Source organism: Galleria mellonella, unplaced genomic scaffold (genome assembly GCF_026898425.1).
Source record: "Galleria mellonella isolate WM207_F2 unplaced genomic scaffold, CSIRO_AGI_GalMel_v1 utg139, whole genome shotgun sequence".
NCBI classification, from domain to species: domain Eukaryota; kingdom Metazoa; phylum Arthropoda; class Insecta; order Lepidoptera; family Pyralidae; genus Galleria; species Galleria mellonella.
In genome coordinates, this window is record NW_026441995.1 from 6,691,384 (window position 1) to 6,712,848 (window position 21,465).

The following is a 21,465-nucleotide window of genomic DNA, read 5'->3' on the forward strand; positions in this document are numbered from 1 at the left end:
AGACAATCTTTGCTTAAAAGAAGATAGAATTGGGTAGGTGGCGTAAGACTTAATTAATATTTTTATATAGTACTTACTTAAGTGTATAAGTTTAAAAAAATATACAAAATCAAAATATTTTATTTACTGTTTTTTAAAATCTTTTTCTTTACATTTTAAATATTTTTTTTATTCGATCGAATCATTATTCAAAATATTAGGGCCGGTCTTCCGAGAATATATTTTTCACGTGCTGATTGAAAGCGAGAAAGGAAGAGTTATGATCTCGACTTTTACGGAGGATAAAAATGTCTTTGTTTTATTAGCTGTGCAAGAAGACGCTGCTTCTCTGTCGTCTCTCTGGTATACCACTCAGTATTAACACTCCATTGAGCCTCAAGTAGAATTGTGCAGACGAGACCCGTACGGGGAAAAAACAACGCTATCATTTTTTATACACGTTGCTCGACTACCTCTATTTTGTATGTCTGTTCTCAGTTTCAAATACCCATTCACATGTTTGTGGTTTGTTTTTCTGGTTCAAAGCAATAAATACAGATTTTGTCTACTGTGACGATGTTAGCAACTGTTGAACATTCATGTTAATATTAGCGACATCTTTGAATATTATTTAACATGAACCCGTTTTTGTTCCGGGTTAGTTCTTGAGAAATGTACTGACAAAAAAGTTTCTTAATTCTTAATTCTGTATGCAAAATTGTTAGATCCTGATTCATACCGATTTTCAGATGTCCCCGAATCATCTCACAGGTATACATCGGTTTCCTTCAATTAACCACTTCATTATGGTCACGGTTTCCTCATTAATCGCTATTATAGGACGGCCTTCACGAAACTCGTCATTTACAACCTGTACACGTTGAAATTTGTCGTACCGTCACCTTACACTACTTAAATTTGAAAGCTGAGCAGCATAACTTTGTGGAGAAAAATCTTTTTTAAAAAGTCATAGAAAATCATTGTACTGATTGTTTTTGTATCTGAAAAAAATATTATTTCAATTTTTTTTACTTATTTTTATTCATACATAAATGATATTTAAATAATATTTTTATTAATAATTAATTTAAGAAAAAATAAAATTTCCAAAGAAAATTTCTTTTTCAAGAATGTTATTTTTTCATGTCCCCTTTAAAGTAATGGACTTAAATAAAGAATTCTGGCTATTATTTTTTTTTATTTTAAATACTTTGCGGTGTAAAGAAAATAATTTCTGAAAGAAAAAAATCTTTTTGTATATTTAGTTAATATTAGGTTTAAAACAGCTTAGTAACATAACATTTATATAGGCTGAATCTTATTGTTTTTATAAAGCATTGTAATTGTAACAAAAACATTTCATGTTGTTAACAAGTGCGTCTTATTGTAAACTATATATGTTTACAAAAGTTTTGCATAATAATGACTTGTATATCATGATAAATAAGGTATTTATAGAGCATCACTCGCTGGTATCATTTATTCCAAGAGGTAATGGACTTTTTAATTAACAATTTTTTAATTAACACAGTGCATGCGCCGTTAATGCGCCAAAAGTCAACAAATAAATTCGATATTTTTATTTATTTGTAAAAATTACGGCTAAATTCTAACTCTTAGAATGTTTCATATTTTGTCTTGGAAATTTATATTTTTGTTGTTGAACGCATATTTTGACGCGTTGACAAAAGCCAATACAGTCGCGTCACCAGTCGCGACGGAATCGCATATTTTAGGAAGCGTGGTAATTAACCTTTTGACAATATACATCTTCATAAAGAACAGTGTTCGTTTCCTGTTACATATTTACGTGTAAACCATAAGGAATAATAATCTGTATTTTTACTGAGTGAGAAAATGTATATTTTTAATAAAACGGGTACATAAATATATGAATTGGTTAAAATTTATTCTTAAATAAAATAGGGGAAATCGTAAATGAAAAGTAAGTTTTACAGTTAACATACGAGTATATGTACTTATGAAACTTTTAACAATAAAGTCATAAATGATAGTTAGTACCTGGTCAGTTAATATAGTCTCTTCGTTTTCTTTTACTAATAGAACTAGGGACTACTTTTAGTCCATTTTGTTCTACTAGTAGAACTAAATCGTAAAACAATTATTTTAGCCGTTAACTATCCACTGCTGAACATTAGCCTTCCCCATAAGGGGAGTTTTGCCAGTAGTTGCCACGCTTAGCAGGCGGGTTGGCAACCGCAGTTAGGCTTTTACATATGTTTAGACAGGGACACTGCTGCCCATCCTTCTACCATAAGCTTCCTTAGTCGCCTCTTACGATACCCACGGGAAAGGAAGGGGTGGTCCATTCTATGCCAGGACCTACACTGCCATACCTATATTTGCCAATAAGATGACGTGAAATGTACCTTGCATTTCATTACGAAGTAAATAAAATAAAAATAAAGTATTTTACTTATTTTTTATTCAATGAATATAAAAATAAATACTCTTGTTAATTTTATTATAATTTCCATGTGAGTGTAGAAAAATATTAGCTCTCAGATATCTATTCCATAAACATTAACATTAAATAATAATCTAGAAAGAGGTACAGATCTTTATATATGTTTTCCTACGTAGTTTATAAGAATTATTTTATTACAAGCATAGTACACTTTCGACCTAGAGTCTATCTTATATTCACGATGTATAAAATAAAATATAAAAAATATTTAACCAATAAATTAACCAAATTATATTTAAAATATGATGATAATTTAATATGATGATGATGATATATAATGTAAAATAAAAAATTCTATATCCATTTATCTTTAATCAAACGCAATTCTTAGTCAAATAGCATATGAATATATCGAGAGATATGTCATTGGAATCATTCATTTTCTCCTTTAGATTCATTTGCCACTTGTCTAGAAAACAACTACGTGCTTAGTTTAAATAAAGTATTTGTCTAAAATTATCATAATTCCATCTGGATATGTTTTATAATGTTAAAAAGTCATTTATAGATAGTATATAGTGCAAATCCACTTGCACACGAAATACTTAAAAAATTACTTATCATCTCATATTTGAATTTATGTAATCTTTCTAACCTTTATAAACTGACATCAAAAAGAAGAAGGTTCCCAATTCGGTTATATTTTTTTTTGATATTTGTTACCTCATAATTCCGTCAGCTCTCAAACGATTTGGAAAATTATTATTTTTTTATCTAAAAGGAATTACTTACAGATTAGTCTCATAATATTTTTTTAAAATCAGTTTGGTAGTTTAGTTTTTCAATTAAAATAATTGTTTTACCACAATTGATGTCGTTTTTTGTGGAATACAATCTTATTTATATTTCATTCTCGAACTCCAAATCGAATTTTAGCTGAAAAGTTAAGGTGCATTACAATAATATAAGTGGCTACGATTTATTTAAATCTGTAACTGTGGTGTTGATTTTGAAAATCCTGTACTAATTTGGAAAAACAAATTCTAACGTTTTGACAATCAATTGACAATCAGGAACTAAAATATATAATATTTTTTATTTAGATTTTTTTTTTCTCGAAAAGGTTACTTTCGATTAGATTTGTTTTTGTTTCTTTCAAAGTACTCGTATTTAAATTATCTAATACTCTTAATTCCAAGGATACAAAGAAGAGTATTTCGTAATTGTTATCTTTGTAATAATATATTTATTTAAGAACACTATCAGATCTGTCAATGATAAGCACATGTACGAAACGCGACACAGATGTCATACTTATTTCTTAAAATATTTATATATTTCACTTATATAAAGTAATTTAGTGACATTGAATTGTTTTATTTGTGAATTTTAAGGTCAAAGTGATGTTATAAACATTTAGAAGTGAAAGTAAATGGAAATATACGATGACGCTTAGAGGTTGGAAACTTATATTAAATAGAGGTAAGATTTTTTTAAATATTTCTTATTTATATAAACATTTATATATTTTGTTCAACATTGTAATGCCATTAAAGACATAATAAATAATACTAATGTATGTCATAGTGTCCAGTATTGAAATATCAATAGATTTATAAGGGAGGAAAGGGATTGTTAGTAATAGAGACTGAGAATCCCATTGCTAGCAATATACCCAACCAGGTTGACCTCCTCGCGGTTCCCCCTGGAAACTATCATAATTAATTACAGATGAATTCATCATGATTGGTTAACTGGCCTGTTTTCATCCTCATCGATCACCATTCACTGGTGCCCCGCCAGCGTATCCCGTTAGCGCAGGCGGGGTTACCATTCCATTTTCATCCAATAACAAAATAGATTTATAAGAATATGATGGTATCAAATTATACATTAACAAACAAAACCGGTCAAGTGTAAGTTGGACCCACATACCGTAAATTTAAAAAGGAGAAGTTTATAGATAAAGAAATTATCTATTTTTGTGTTCAAGAAGCGGGGCAACATAAAAAAATGTAGACGTTGCTCCACTTAAGTGAATTTTCAAAACTTTCAATATTCTAATAGTTAAAGAAGTCTGCAACGTTGCCAGATTGGGTGTGTGTTCTTTACATGAAGAGAACGAAGTATAATTTGGTGCAATAATAATTTAAAATGTAGTATTTAAATTATTTGTTTATTACGAGTATTAAACTTTGGCAACGATTCCGTAATGATATAATGTTTATTAGAACGGCATGACGTACGAAACTTTTGGCATCACAAAACAAATTACGGATATAACATTGTTAAATATTATTTATCTAATTAAATTTGGTTACTGTTTCTATTTTGTTTGCAGTTTTATTTATACCACAGCGATATGTTTTGGGTATTATGGGATTATTTGCTCTCGCAAATTCCTTTACAATGCGAGTATGCCTTAGTATGACAATAACACAAATGGTATTACATACACCGCCATCTGAACATATAATTGGTGAAACGTGCCCTGATGTATCAGTAAGCGATAATAGTGCAACTAGCAATACCACAATGGTTTATGCGGTAAGATTTAGGTATAAATTTACATAGACTACCTAATGCCCACGACTTCGAGTAGAATTACATTTTATTTCCTTTACTTGAGTTATAATTGATTTCCCGCATGAATTTCCATCTTTTATTTCATTTCTTGAAAATGTAACCTATGTATTTCTTATAATATATTATTTTTTATAAGTATTTTTACTAAGTAATTTTCCAAGACTTAATCCATCTTAATAATAAACTTTATCAAAATTGGTTAGATAGTTTAGGCGTTAAAAGATAACAGACAGACAAACAAGTATTGTCGTATTTATAGTAGTAGTCTTAATATAATTAATAATCAAAATTCTCTATAAAATTATGAGTAAAACTTACATTATTTCTATATTAATTTTGTGTTTAACTTTCATGAAACAACATACGAATGCTTATTAATATTATATATATGAAAGAAAGTTTATTTATTTGTTTGTTTGTTGCGCAATAGTGGCTTAATAAATCATCATAATATTTGGCACACACATAAAAGGTTATAAGCTACTATGTATCTTGGTCATACTGAAGAAGTTGCACGCATTTTACTCTTTGATATCAAAGCGAGCGTGTGAATAAAATGTCTGTAAATGTTTAATTATTAATTTATAAATATTCCCTTTAGACAAGTAGCAAAGAAATTTGTCGTATCTATACCCTGTCAATTTTGGGTGAATGCGTTAATGAGATGCCCCATAAATTATTCTCACATCGATAATAATTCATGGGTTAACAAAAATCTTTCTGAGTTTCTCGTTACCATTATACATTGCCATGTGGTCCCGGTATAGAATGGGCCATCCATTCCTTTCCAGTGAGTGTAAGAGGCGACTAAGGGGACTTAATGGTCGAGGGATGGGCAGCAGCGTTCCTCATAAATCACTAAAAGTCAAACTGCGGTTGCCAACTTGCTTGCAAGCATGACAATTACTGGAATAATCCCCTTTGTGGGTGAGGCAGTGGATATTTAACGGCTGATATGATTACAGATACAATTCCTCAAATGCAATAGATGATACTGCAGATAATATTTAAAAGAAGAAACATGTAGATAATAGATTAATCTATACAAATATGAAATAAATTACAGGGTCGAGAACGCTACGATTGGAGTGAAGCTACGCAAGGATTTCTACTCAGCGCTTTCTACTATGGTTACGTACTTACTCATTTGCCTGGTGGTATTCTAGCAGAGAAGTTTGGAGGCAAATGGACTGTTGGAGTAGGTTTGCTGTGTACTTCGTTGGCAACTATCCTCACACCATGCGCTGTTGGCATTGGTGGGGCAACAGGCCTATTCATCATTAGGGTTATTGAAGGTGCTGGAGAGGTAAAATAGTATTAGTTTCAATGTGCAAATCGTCCCGACTTCACAATTTTTATTTAATAAAATACAACCCATGTTACTCATTGATAATGCAGCTTTCTAAAGATTATATAAGCGGTTAAGTATTTTTAGAAGTTCATACAGACAAAAATATTTTGTTTTTATAATATAATTTTATATTAATATGTTGTTTATCGTTTATATTTATCTATCTCTTACTGCGGTGGAAATATTAGAAAATTCTTTTTTAGTGGATAATTGTGTCATAAAAGAATCTATATTTATTTAGATACTTTTAAATTAGTCTATATTGATAAATTACACAGTCAATATATTTTTTGTATGTAGATTGTTATTAAATTATTTTAATGAATACAATTAATTATAACAAAACAATAATATTATAGAAATCGTGAATACATTTATCAGAGATATATATTATTGAGAAAGACATAAAAAAGAATAATTAATAATAAGACTGACACCAATTAGCAAAAGACATTATTACCCTTACTTATAAAAAAGAAAAAGTACTAAATATTAAAGAATTTAAAGATGTATTTTTAACTATATTGTCTCTGTATTCTCCGATAGATATTTTTTTGGGCAAATACACATAGGGCTAACGTACTTGATAGGTTTTACTCTGGTGTTAGATTCTTACTAATATTGGATCAGGATTCTCATTTTTTCTATAGAACAAAATTTTCAAATCTTTTGCATTCGCATTCTAATCGATATATACTCGTATTATCAAATATTCCAAACATCATACCGAGTATTGTATGTATGTGCATCATATTTTTGTTATTATTAATTACAATTATTATCTTGTAGGGTACAGTCACTCCTGGATTCGTTTTACTGCTAGCCCGATGGGTTCCTCCATCAGAAAGATCAAGGTTCGGTGCCATGATATTCGGCGGCGCACAAATAGGAAACATATTCGGCCCTTATATTTCAGGACATCTTCTAGCAAATGGCGGTGATTGGGCTAATGTTTTTTATGTTTTCGGCACATTAGGAATCTTATGGTTTCTGTTTTGGGTAAGAGAAATCTATTTTCATTATTTATTAGATAATTTACTATGTTTTTACACAGTGTTGGTAGTCTAAATTTACCAAATTGAATCTCAGTGTTCAAGAAACTGAACAACTTTCTTTATTTCGCATGAATTACCTTTAACCATTTTTAGATAATAATCACTCAAACATGTTTGTACACTTTCAAATTTATAATACAAGATGTAACCAGCAGTCGTATTATTAATAGGAAATAGATTTAGTAAAATTTCAATTGTAAGATAAAGTTATTCAGTCTTCATGAATTTAACATTTGGTTTCTCTTTTGTATACCCATCAAGACAAATGTTGTTGTGTAAATATATGAATATTTGTGCAAATACATTTCAGATTATTTTATGCTACAATACTCCAAATACTCATCCTTTCATATCTGATGATGAAAGGGAGTATTTGAATGCAAACGTTACTGCTTCTGGGCTTCATAAGAAGTTGAATCCTGTACCTTTCAAGGCTATTTTAAGGTCTGCACCTTTATGGGTACTTATATTGGCTGCTGTAAGTATTGAATTAAAATTGTTCTACTGCAAAAGTCTCTTCCTTTACATTTGAATACGTACTCAAATAATTTTACTATCAGTACAACATTCTATCATCAATCACTTTCGGAGAATTGCATTGTCAGTAAAGGGGGCTACTGGTGCCATTGGTTAACTCTTAACACAGTTCCTTGTAAAAAGTATCATGATTTTTTATGAATTCTGGGGAAAACGTCACGATGCCATCTGACTTGACTTCGTCCTCATCTATGATCTCTTACTGGTACTCTAGAAATTTAAACCACAAAACGCAAGGGTTACTATTCCATTTTCATTTATTAAAGACCACGATCTCTTTTGTCATATCAATTGATCAGTAGGTCACCTTACTCTCTATATATAATTAATGTTAATATTACATTGAATTGAATACTCGAATTTGCTTGTTGCTCGAGTCAATTTAAGCAATGACCTTCTTTAAATTTGAACAAATCTTGAAAATCTAGTATGCACTTCTAGACTTTTATTGTTTGATCTTTAATAACACATGTTTAAGGATCAGGTGTAATTATATGACTCTTATTATTATTATACTGCCTTTTTTATTTTACTAATATTCTCAATATATATTTCAGGTTGGCCACGACTGGGGGTATTTTACAATGATAACAGACTTACCTAAATACTTTTCAGATGTGCTCAAATTTAATATAAAAGAGACAGGTCTGATGTCAGCTCTTCCATACATAGCTATGTATGTGTGTTCATTTATATTTGCAAGTATATGCGATCTATGTATCAGAAAAAAATGGCACAGTATTGGTAATGGTAGAAAGATTTATACTACATTATGTAAGTATTATTTCTAAATAAGTTAGTTTTGCATTTTTGGAATTATTCACATTTATCTATCAAAATTTTATCCTATCTGAATGAGAAGTTATAAAATCTTGAGGGTACGAGTTAGTTAAAAAGAAATGAAGATAGTAAATAATATAAATTGTAGATTTATAAAGATAGATAATGTTTGGGTTAATCTGGATACCGAATGAATGAAATAGAGATTGATAAGTTTTTACATGATTATTCTTCTTTTATCATACTACTGAAACTATTTGAAACATGAGATATTTTAGGAGACTAAAATTTTGGAGGTTGTTAATACAGTACTTTTATGGAAGTAGATTATGTGATATCTTTTTCAATTCTGAACAATTATTACACTATTAATAATTAGTATTTTTCGTTAATCACAGTGACAAAATCACTAAAGTTAGTGACATGAGTTTGAATGTCGAGTTTTTTCCCGAAATGTAATAAAAACTTCCTTCAGAATAGTTGTCTATGAGTATTACTACAGCTGATTATTTTAATTGTTAAATTTGCTTATTGAAATTCGTAGTAATCACTAAATAATGATTTGAAAATAGATCAATTAATAATACATGATGTTTTTGCTAAATATAAGGAAAATTGTTACTTTTTTAAAATTCCTTATAGTAATTATTGTCAATACTGCACACGCAAAAGGCTTTGCAGGAAAAAATGTTTCAAAGAACAATACAGGCGACTGAATACTTTTCCTTTAACTCCATCATAGCTAAGGACGTTTTTTTGCAGCGTCTTCCGTGCCGGCCGTTTTTATTATTCTGGCCTCGTACTCAGGTTGTAATCGATTGGAGGCAGTCATTTTGTTCATCGCTTCCATGGCTTTTATGGGAGGATTCTACAGTAGTGTCAAAATCAATGCTATGGATATCGCTCCAAACTATGCAGGCACGTGTTCCGCCTTTGTGAATGGCATAGCAGCTATCTCTGGGATAATAACACCTTATCTTGTTGGCTTGTTGACGCCCGACGTAAGTAAACACATAAAAGATATTTTACTTATATTATTTTCTGACAATCCTTCCTAATCTTAATGTGTATGATAGTGGGTTAGAACTTTTTGTTTATTTCTTTGTAATTTTGCAACGCGTAAAACGTTTAACAAAAAGTACTCGTAATATATTTTTTGTGACTTAAAGAGGTGACGGACGGACGGAAGGACTTTGGCCTTAGAACTTTAGTGTTAATGGATGAGCAAACTACTTTCAAAGTACTAATCTCATTAAATAAGTCAGCCGAAAAATGTGTAGGCACGGAAATGAATTTCTATAGTCACGAATTGATACAAAAAAAATTAGTATCTATTAACAAAATCGTATTGGAAAAGATGCAGCAGGAGATATTGTAATAGTAATACAAACTAAACACAAAATTGCAGATTAAAACCAATATCGAAGATAGAGATACTTAATATGTTTGTATTTTTATGTATTTTTTATATTGCGGCAACTTACACAATTGTTTGTCATGACTGATTTTATCAAAGCGTAGCCGAAACTATTAAGTTCAGAATGCTGAAATGCGGAACACAGGTTTTTATTATCGCTAAAGATGTATTTTTGAAAATTTGCATTTATAATAATAATAATAATATTTATTTAATTAGAATTTAAAGGAGAGACACGATACTACGTATGCAAAGCCTTGGGCAACAGGTACTTTGCATAAATCTTAGTTAAATCTTTTTTAATATAAATTTCTTCTATGTCGGATTTGTAATGAATTTTAATCGGTTTGAATGTTGACATAATTAGTTTGAGATCAACACTGGACTATAAAGACGAGGGTATCAAATAATATACGTATATACTAAAATATCGTGGAATGATAAACCTTATTCTTTTGAAAGTCGGATGAGAAATAAAAACTTTTACTTTTTTAAGTATTCTTTTTATTACAATTTATTTTCTCTACTTTCGTAGGTATTCTTTCCTATAGCAGACTAATTAGACGCTAGGTTTTATAATAATAGTTATATTATTTAAGTAAAAAAATTTATCACTGGCACAATTATAAGTAGTAATTATTAGTTTGGATTATTTTAATGGCTTGAAACGTTGTACTTGTAAGATAAGAATGAGTTTTATAATTTTATGTGTGTTTATCTTGTGTCACGAGAAACTGTACTTACTTATATTGATAATATAAATATGATTTATTTTTTTATTTAAAAAAATACATTAAATAAATTAAATATATTTAACCCTATGACGTCTGTAGGTGAATGTAATCAATTAAATACACAAATACACAAATATTTCAAGATTTATGCCTAGGAAGGGGAGAATATTGTTAGAAATTAGCTCTGTTACAAACAATATGGAACTATCTTAATTAGTTTTTGGCGAATTCATCACGATGATTTGTTAATTGACTTAATCATCCATTATCAAATAAAAAACTATATAAATATAAAAATTCAACCAAATTATGCACTTATTTCTAACTGGTTAACATCTGTTGTAGAACATGACTAAAAAATATATCGTCTAGACACAATGTTCATATTTTCGGTAAATACTGAATTGCATTTATGTTTTATCCTACGATATGGCTTATCTATTATTTAATTAATAATATAATACTAATTTAATGTATCTATAAAAATGTAATGTTGATACCTGTATCATGAGAGGCTCATAAAACTTTACTACCAATCGAATGTTTGTAAGTGATTGCCAGTACAAGAATACAGATTTTTAATTAGACAGTTTCCTAATTTTGACCCTACATACGAGTAATATAATATATCAAGCGCCTACCAGAAAACATGATGCAAAAATATTAAAAGACTATTATACTACCGTGTTAATATAATAGGCGTTTAAACGTAAAAGGCGTTTGTAGAACTATTTTTTAACAACCTTTCTTCTGTTTTTTTTTATTAACATTACAGTGCTAACGATCTTTTATTGAATTTTTTCATTGTACAATTACGTACATTTCTTTTTTTTATGTTTAAAAGAACAATTCAGGCTTTTTATATTGTCTGAAAATACATGTATTAGGGGAGACCGAGGAGAGTTGAACCATTTTTTATATTGAGACCCATAACTTTTTAATTAAGCGATAGAAATTAACTTGTATTATACTAAATTAAACCTTGTTTAACTAACTAATAAATGTTTAGGACAAAAACTGCTACTATTTCTTTTTTACCCATAAAAAGTTGACTTAAAGACAACTAGTGAGTTTGTATCAACTCCCCTCTTACTGAGATAAATTGAAACACTGGTCTAGGAGAGTTGAAACAATTATTATCTGGAAGCAATCCATTATTAAGAGACACAGATTTGTAAGTAAATGTTATATTAAAGTTACAATTATTCTTAATTTGTACTATCAGTCTCATAGTTACAATATTGAGATCTTAGAAACAAAAAAATAGCAAATAATTATACACTGAAATTTATAGAAAAAAAAAAAAATAAAATAAAATAATCTTAGTCAAACAAATAGTTATGGCACACATAAGATATTTTGCTTTCAGTGCATTCCAGGTGTGCCCATGCCTTACACTCCATACACTGGATCCATTGTTCATTTAGCTTATTTCTACAATCCCTGAAATATTATATATTGTATTAACTTTTTCTGGGTGTGAGCGCATCCAGTTATCACATGTCCTGTTGACAGCTTTTTTCATAGGGCCAAAGATAGCTCGATCCATGGGCTGAAGTTTGTGAGTACAATATGGTGGAAATGTTAACAAAACAATTCCATTTTCCTTACAGAAATTAATGTTCTTTACAGCAGTATGTGAGGCATGGTTGTCCAGCAATAACGGAACTACAATATCTTTAGAATGACCGGACTTAATTTTTAAAATGTTCAAGAAATAAATAAAAATCATCTTCTTGGATCCATCCAGATCCGTTGGCTACTCCAATAGATCCAGATGGCCCATCACGAATACAATGATCATTAAAACGCTTGCGTGGGATTATAAACATTGGTGGAATGCAATTTCCTATTGCATTACAAGCTAATGCGATGGTGACCAAAGTGCCTCTTTTTGTCGAGGTCATGGCACTGACCTGTTTTTAACCTCGTTTGGAAATGACTCGATCTGATTTTTGGACAGTTGTTATTCCAGATTCTTCACCATTCCAGATGTCCTTTGCGTCCAAGTGGTGTTTATCAAGCACAGATGTATAGTTTTTAAAAAACAATTCTACGTTAGTTTTGTTAAAGCTGGTCGCATGACCAAAACAAAATACCAATGCATAACAAAATGCAAACGAGGTGAGTTGAAACAGGCTGTTTCAACTCTCCCAGGGTACAGAAGTCGGCTGCCATTAGGTTTGAGCTGATATAACTTTGTTACACTACACAGTCATGCAAAATCTTTATTGCAGTTTAAATCTTAGATTCATAAGCTGGCAAATAACATAATACACTTAGGCTAAAACAGTTAATTAATAAAAATTTTGATAAAGATATTATTATGATGAAAACTTACTTTTATGTATTTTTTTCACCTGATATTTAATAGCGGTGTAAACGTCGATCATGGTGCATGAACGAATACTGAGCACCCGAGCGGGTGGCAGGAGGATAAAATTAGCAAAGTTACCAACTTGCTAGTGCTTTTAGATTTCCAGAAATTTGTATTGTTTCAACTTACCTTTGGTTCAGTTTTCCTCGGTCTCCCCTACTGGAATAGAACAACAGAGTAATTATTGATTAATCCATAATTATGATTGGACTTGTGACGATGTGTTAAGCACTTTACTATGGGTACATAAGATCCTATATTCGATTCTTAAGTACTTCAATTTAAGAATCGATATTTTCAAAATTTCTATAATTGATATGAGTTGTGCCATCCTTTAGCTTGAAAATGTACGAAATATTCTATATTGTATTTATTAATATATTTCAAATGTTTTTCAGCAAACTATCGAGCAATGGCGCATTGCATTTTGGACGGTATTCGCTGTATTAGTTGTGACTAATATCGTATATCTTATTTGGGGTTCCGGTGAACAGCAATGGTGGGATGATGTGGATAAGCACGGATATCCGCCAAACTGGAAGCATGGGCCTTTTACAAAACGAGTTCTAGATACAGAAAAAAAAGTTGTCTATCCAAAGCACGATCACTCGCCTGTTACAAATGATTGAGAATAAAAAATATATACAAAAAAAAAAAAAACATTTACTTTGTTATATAGTTTTTGTTATTATTACCCACTAATATGGCTTTTTGCACAATATCCGTTTTTATTGTAGGGATTATCCTTTCCAAGTGGAGGCCTACGTCTAATCTTATACGAGTTGGGAATTATAACGTACTTTATTTCGAGTGGTATATATAATCATAGATTAAGAATTGTTGTTTGTTGCTTGTGGTCACTACTATTGTATATATAATGTTAGGTACATTATACATATTGTAATATTTACAAGAAATTAGAATAAATTAAAACACACTATCTTTATAATTCGAGTTGAAAATCAAACCCCATTTCAATGTAAGCTTTGTTTAGTTTCAGAATATAAAATGTAGAGGTATTTTATTTTATTAATGCATATGATGGTGAAGTAACGTATGTGTCGAATGTGTTTGTAAATAATATACATGGATAATAATGTATGTTTATCGTATTATACTGTCTACTAATGACACGATTTGGCACACGATCGGTGGAGCTGATTATTGTTAATTAGCATGTCAATAGGGATTAGTTAGGACATCAGTCTAACTAATAAGCGGAGATATCAGATTAACTGATCAGTTTTATAAACCGTATCGTTTATAAACAGCTTTAGGTATTCAAAAGCAGTTTACCAGTTGATCCATTGATAATTTTTAAATTCGGAATCTAATTCTATATGGCATGAAATTTTTTTATTTAAATTTTTATGCCTTAATGGTAGGTAAATTTGATCTGTATCTAGTAATAGCAGTTTTATGAATACTATTAAAAAATGGTATGTTGATATATTTTTTAGACTTATTCTGAATTTACATAAAATATCATGTTTAAATAAATAAAAATTTTATTTAATTTCTTAATTTAAGGTAAATGACACGCCGATATATTATAAAATTTTTACTATGTAAGTAATTTTACTTTTTATAAATAATGATGTTGCATAATTTAGATTAAACTAAAAACCAAATTATGTTCATGCATTTCCCAAAAAGAGAAGCGTTTGGTTGCGAATATATATTACGATTTTTTTTTATAATTGGCATAATAATAATTATAAAAATAAATAGCAAAATCTAGAACACCGTTGCAAACTGCACAACTCGCTGTTATCTACAGGATACATTTAGGAGAGTGGGCTTAAGAACTACATGACCTGATTCTTCTTTCACCTTTTCGACATCAGACGACCAGATGAGGCGATAATCTCCACCTTTGCGTCGTAGATATACCATTTATACGTATAAAGCACTTCGCGTTTTCCTTTATCATGCGTACGGCCAAGGAGTGGATTTCTCTCCTAGCTTATGTTTTTCCATCCAAATACAATCGGCACTAATTTAAGGCAAATATGAATAGGATATTCGTTGGCCCATTATAAATCACATCATCGCTTTCCGTCAGGTGAGAACGTGATCAATCGCGGGGCCTTTTAATAGTAAGAAATAATATTATAAATATATACAAAATACATATATATTATGGTGATAATATATGTACATACACATAAATATAATATATTAATGATATTATAGGTATTCTATATACCTATTTAATTATAAAGTAATACGTAGTTAGTAATAGGTTTTGAGTTAGTATACCCATTATGATTAACGATGCCTAGTATCATAGTCTGTGACGATGCATACATAGCAGTTTGTACGCAATTCTAAACATTATTATTCAGATTCTGAGTTATCTACACATAGTAAATAGATATCTGTCCGTAATATATGCATCTGATTGAATATACCATTCATACTACCGAGTCTAATTTACTTCAAACCGCTCTGCGTAGTTCTATTGATATTGAAAATAATCCGCACTTTGTGTGAAATTCATATTTCATAGTAAGTACACTTATACATGTAAGTAAGAACACTTATATTAGATTTTGAGTGTAAGTAAAAAAATTGTCGAAATGTTTCTTCGAATCAGAAGCATAATTCATAACAAGGGTTCTCACTTGCAAAGATGGATTTAGCGTTATTTCAAAATGTATAATTAGCAATATTTTTTTTCTTATTCAATTTTTTTTATATCACGAACGTAGCAAAGAAGTATACAGCTCGTTTGATGGTAAACAGTTTCTGTAGTCTATGGACGCCTGCAACACTAGGGGTGTCACGCGAGTGTCGTCGACCCTGACGAATTTTTAATATGCCCCTTTTTAAAAACCCTATACTGTAGTCTCAAGGAAAAACCAAAACTTTTTAATTTAAATTAATATAATGAAGCGAAAAACTTTGTTTATCGTGCTAATCTCTAGAACTACCAGTCGGATTTGAAAAATTCTTTTTGCATTGAGCGCTCCTTTCTTGAGGAAGGTTTTTTTTGATGGGTGAAAATGGTATGGTAACTCCGCCTGCGCTAACGGGATTCGCTGGCGGAGCACTACTGAAGGGTGATAGATGAGAATGAAAACAGGCTAGTTAGCCCATCATGATGAATTCATCAGGAATTAACCATGATAGTTTCCAGGGAGAACCACAAGGAGGTCGACCTGGTTGGGTATATTGCTAGCAATAGGATTCTCAGTCTCCATTATTAACAATCCCTTGCCCCCCTCTTGAGGAAGGTTATTCATCTCGATATGACCACGAGCAATGTTGCAAGATACAGTTAGTTTAAAATATAGTAACAAAAACAATAGTTAAAATAGGCTTACGAAAGACGATTTAGTTCATGTATGAGGTAGATTTTCATTGGATAAATTTTCTTTTTATGCATTTATATAGTTTTATTTTTCCAAGGTTTTAAATCTGACAAGAGTTAATGTTCGGTCTACACTTATCCTGTCTTAATAAATCGCCTAAAATGCATGTTACAATGCACACGTGTCGTGTAAGTAAACAACTTACGCAATGCAAAATTTTGTCGTCGGACAATATGTTTATCGTCTGCGTGAGTCTTATGATTATTGTAATTTGGTACATTTTTTACTTCAAAAAGGACGTATTAAGGTTTCTTAAGAGTTAGCAAGTAAAATCCTTAATGTTATAGGTGTCTATAGACTACAGTAATACCGTTTACTGCTGTTTTAAACGGCCCTGTACTTGTTTGCCACTATAAAGAAAAAAAACTAAGGATGGCAAACAATGCGATAGCACACCTGATGAAAAGTAGTTAATCGTAATAAATTAGAAATGGAATAAAATAATAGATATACAATACAAGATACACAATAAAATAATAAAAAAATACGATGTGAGTAGGACATTACTTCACATTCGAGTACTGGATTATACTAGATGATAACGAAATACATATTTTACGATTCATTCTTTTGTTATGGAACCGGATTGAACTGCTTTAGGCTAGATTCATACTTTAATTCCGATCTCGATTCGTTCTCAATCTCCCCTCGGTCAGGTAAAGTAGAAACATTTTGAGATTGATCGAGACTGGAATGGAACTGGACTGGACTGTAGTATAGTAATGAGTACACATTGTTTTTTTAATAACATTGTACCAGACCGAGATCGGACCAAGAACTGAAACCAGCACTATACGAATAGTGCAAAAATCTCTTGTTAGCATTTATGTATAAAGGAACGTTTGCGATTCTTTTTATGAATTGCCTAACTCATTATGTCAGTCGCCAATGGAGCGTGTTGCACTCGAATTGACCCTGACCGAGCTTATAAGAATTTCGAGACGTTCCGACTCGTTTAGATTAAAAATATTATTTAATGACATAGAAAATATTACATTTAAAATAATTATTATTTTTTAAATTTCACAAAAATACATAATAATAATTTATTATTATTATATTGGAAGAATTTCAGCCTTTTTTCTTAGCGAATGCGATGGTATAATGATAAACAATGTGCATATCTTTATCTTTTTGCCTTGTAGTCCCGGCATAGAATGAACCACCCCATCGTTTCGGGGGAGAAAGGGATTGTTAGTAATGGAGACTGAGGATCCCATTGCTAGCAATATACCCAACCAGGTCGACCTTCTCGCGGTTCTCCCTGGAAACTATCATGGTTAATTCCTGAAAAATTAATCATGATAGGCTAACTGGCCTGTTTTCATTCTCATCTATCACCCTTCACTGGTGCTCCGCCAGCGTATCCTGTTAGCGCAGGCGGGGTTAGCATACCATTTTCACCCATCAAAAAAAAAACCCCATCGTTTCACGTGGGTGTTGTAAGAGGCGAATAAGGGATTTTAATGATTGAGGGATGGACTGCAGCGTTTCTGTTAAAACATCACCAAAAGCCTAACTGCGGTTGCTAACCCGTCTGCTACGCGTAGCAACTACTGGCAAAATCCCCCTTAGAGCGTAGGCCTATGTTATCCAGTGGTTAGTTAACGCTGTTGCTAATAGCTGATATGAATGATGATTGACTGTATCTTTGTGATCTTTATAGTTTTAGATATGTCAAAATGAATGAGTGTTTATTTGCTTTTTATATACTATTATTACTTTACTTATTTATCTATTTCTTTATTCTTTCATGCATCAATTAAATAATAATAATGTAAAAAAACTATAATGCTGCAACATAGACAGAAGGCATATCATTTCCTTATTATTTTATCTTATTCCTTACGCAATATTTTTTAGACAATAGTTATATTGCTAATGAGAATTGGAATATATTGTATCTATAATAGTCAAATAAATAAAGTTAATTTTATTATGATAAAATAGTTTCCATAGAATTTAATGAAAATGTAAACAAATTAATAGCTGCCCTAACCATGTCAACAATATATAATATTCCATTAGTCTATTAATTAATTGAACGATTTTATTTCTTTATTTAGAAATTCAGAAGTAGTTCTGAGATAATTTCATTGAGATTTTAACATCTTAATGAGTTCATATACTTAACATTTATGTATAATTAATCAAAAGTATCAAGTAAGAACTATTACTAAAATTGCTACAATAATAGCGTTTTATTATTAAAAAAAATGCAAAAAAGCAATTGTAAAGCGAGTTGACTACTTTGATCGCGTGACCGTGATAAAAGTAACCTGTCTATGTCCTTCTCTGTCCAAGATACTATGTGTATATCAAAATTCGTAACGATTTGTTAAACAATGAGCCCGTTAAGTAACAAACAAACCTATTTTCACATTCCTAATAATATATAATAGTAAAAATGAAATACTATTCATCCTATACTATTTATCTTCTATTATAACTATTTGTAATCATCCTTAGCGGGACGATGTCAGATTGTGCGCGCGCAGTTCATGCATCGATAGTCGACCGTTCGCGGCTCGACAGTCACCCGCGTGCGAGTCGAATTACTTGTATTTTTTAGTTTAGTGATAAAGAAGTTTATAAAAAAATATAAAAAATAGTGACAGGCAAAAACAATTAGGACGTCACCGTCACCTAATAGTGAGTAATTTTTTTAATTTAATTTAATACGCGTATTTAATTATCCTGTATAAAATTTTAATGCTAAAAGTGAATGTATCTTTAACATATTAAATTCGCATGTCCTTTACATTCTTCGAACGTTTTTATTATTATAAAATTCGTAATTGTTTTCGAGGTTAACAGTTTCTCTATTAAATTACTTTCGTCGTATCTAGATACAATAAAATAATAAAAACAAATTGGCAAAAATTTTATATAAAACGTTATTCCTGATTTATTTTGTACAACGTAAATAATATAATAGTACTGTATTTGTATTTTTTTATATTTTTATTATGATATCACAGTAACCTTGATTAGTAGAGAGGCAATCCTTACATGACATTTTTATCTGTCTCGTATTATATGAATTAATTTTGTAATTTACTAGTTTTAATTTATACGAGATTTGGAATTAAATTCTACAAATTTGCTGAACTCTAATAAAGTGATTTTCAAATGCAGGAAACTGAGCAATATTTACTTTAGTTTTATAATAAGGTGGCTAATGGTTCTTATAAATAATGTGGTTCAAGTTCGGATCAATCTATGTATCTCTCATATGTGATGCAGCTAGAATTTCTAGAATCGAAAATCAAGTCCATAGGAAATATTTAATAGAAGCAGTAACATAGGTAGCAATAAATAGGATTTGAAGCCAGCCAGCTGTCCTCAAAGATTCCGATATGGATCTATAGTGAGTCCAAGTATATATTTTTTTCATTTTAATATCAAATTTCTATAATATAGTGATATAAAAGAAAAATTTTAGATCTTATACCAACCACACAATAAACTGTAGACATAACATAATAGAATTGCAAATTGAAACTATTGTATTGAGTGTATATGAATTAGTAAATGTTGCCATATCTGTTGATATTTTGATAAGTAAGGTAAATAAATGGTCATAAAGTTAAACAGTCGCTTCAAAATATTTAAGTTAATTAAGTCAATATTCTATTTTCAAGAACAAAGATTTATTAATGACAAGATGAAATTAAAATAAATGCAATCATAATGTTTTAAACAAGTTAATACAAATTTTTATCCATGTTATTGTTTATATATATCATAGATGAAAATGTCATACCATGTCACAAATCCTTTCATTACACATTAACCCCGAATTAAAAAAAAATAGTTTCTGATATAGTTATAAAATTTAGTAACGATCTCCGTTTACATACATAAATAACATGACACTATTGTAGGATATATATTGTTATTGAGCAAAGATAAAGGAGAATACGCTATGGTTACCCCATATAATGGGAAATAGGAAATTGCATGGTTATAATGACATAGAGGCTATAATTATAGGCTTCAGAAATCAATAGGAATCATAGTTACATTGTGTTGGCATGGTGAAACTGATATATATTTTATTATAAAAATAAACACAATTATTTCTTTGCATGAAGTATAAAGTCAATTCAAAGTCAATTTATTGTAGTAATTATTTAATTTAATTTAATGTAGCAAAGTAACTTAATCGTAAATTCAAAGCAAATAAGATGTCATTATTAATGGAATCAAGATTTTTTAATGGTCCATTGATGGAGAGTGATAATTGACTTCTTTTTTAGACATGACATTAAATAGGTTTTTTTATATATTGATTTAGGTGGGCAAAGCTGCGGGAAATAGTTAATATTTCATACATAACACGTGTCGACATTGACGTTTTTATATTGTTCAGCAGTAAATCATTGATATTATTTCTTTAATAATTGAATTCTCAAATACGAAATTGATTGCGACATTTCGATTACAGTATTTACGAATCATGAAATTAATAGTGATTCATTAACTTTTATCAAAGTTAGACGTAAGATGCTTAACGCACAAAATGTTAATTGTTACCTATTTGCGAACATATTTTTTTCAAATTGAATAAGTTATTTAAAACATATTATCACAGTTCATGTAATTGTGTTAAAGGGCACGGGGATGTGGGGGAGGGGGAGGAGTGGGGAAGGATATTAGAGAATTTTGTATTAATCCCCATTGCTTACAATATATTCTGCCAAGACCATTGGTAAATGGTAATTGGTAAATGGTAAATTCTTAGTGAATTGTCTCGATGGGCCAACTAGTTTGATTCCGTTTGCCACTGGTGCTTTGGCATTATTTAGTCTCACTTGTGATCGATCAGAATGTAGCATACT

The 21,465-nt window shown here is 30.2% G+C and overlaps 2 protein-coding genes and 1 long non-coding RNA gene across 4 annotated transcripts in view; 2 read left to right on the forward strand and 1 right to left on the reverse strand.

The window, feature by feature from the left end:
* LOC128202574 (uncharacterized) overlaps positions 1–21,465 on the reverse strand; it is a 124,874-nt gene that overhangs the window by 68,636 nt on the left and 34,773 nt on the right. The window contains exon 2 of the long non-coding RNA XR_008253867.1: positions 13,374–13,403. This is a non-coding gene — a long non-coding RNA (uncharacterized LOC128202574). The remainder of the gene's footprint in view (positions 1–13,373; positions 13,404–21,465) is intronic.
* LOC113513119 (putative inorganic phosphate cotransporter) lies at positions 1,738–13,904 on the forward strand. Of its 2 annotated transcripts, XM_031909520.2 has the most exons (9): positions 1,738–1,924; positions 3,802–3,889; positions 4,749–4,954; positions 6,060–6,299; positions 7,134–7,343; positions 7,710–7,877; positions 8,494–8,710; positions 9,479–9,717; positions 13,643–13,904. In XM_031909520.2, exons 2-9 carry the CDS (start codon positions 3,853–3,855, stop codon positions 13,871–13,873), a joined length of 1,548 nt encoding a protein of 515 aa, XP_031765380.1. In that variant the 5' UTR covers positions 1,738–1,924; positions 3,802–3,852; the 3' UTR covers positions 13,874–13,904. The 2 variants fall into 2 exon arrangements, with proteins under 2 accessions (XP_031765380.1, XP_052759326.1); XM_052903366.1 differs by lacking the exon at positions 1,738–1,924 and having other exon boundaries at positions 3,671–3,889.
* Positions 19,111–21,465, forward strand: part of LOC113521135 (putative inorganic phosphate cotransporter) — a 28,822-nt gene continuing 26,467 nt past the window's right edge. Inside the window, exon 1 of the mRNA XM_052903369.1 lies at positions 19,111–19,273. The gene's annotated coding sequence lies outside the window, so the exon portion shown is untranslated. The remainder of the gene's footprint in view (positions 19,274–21,465) is intronic.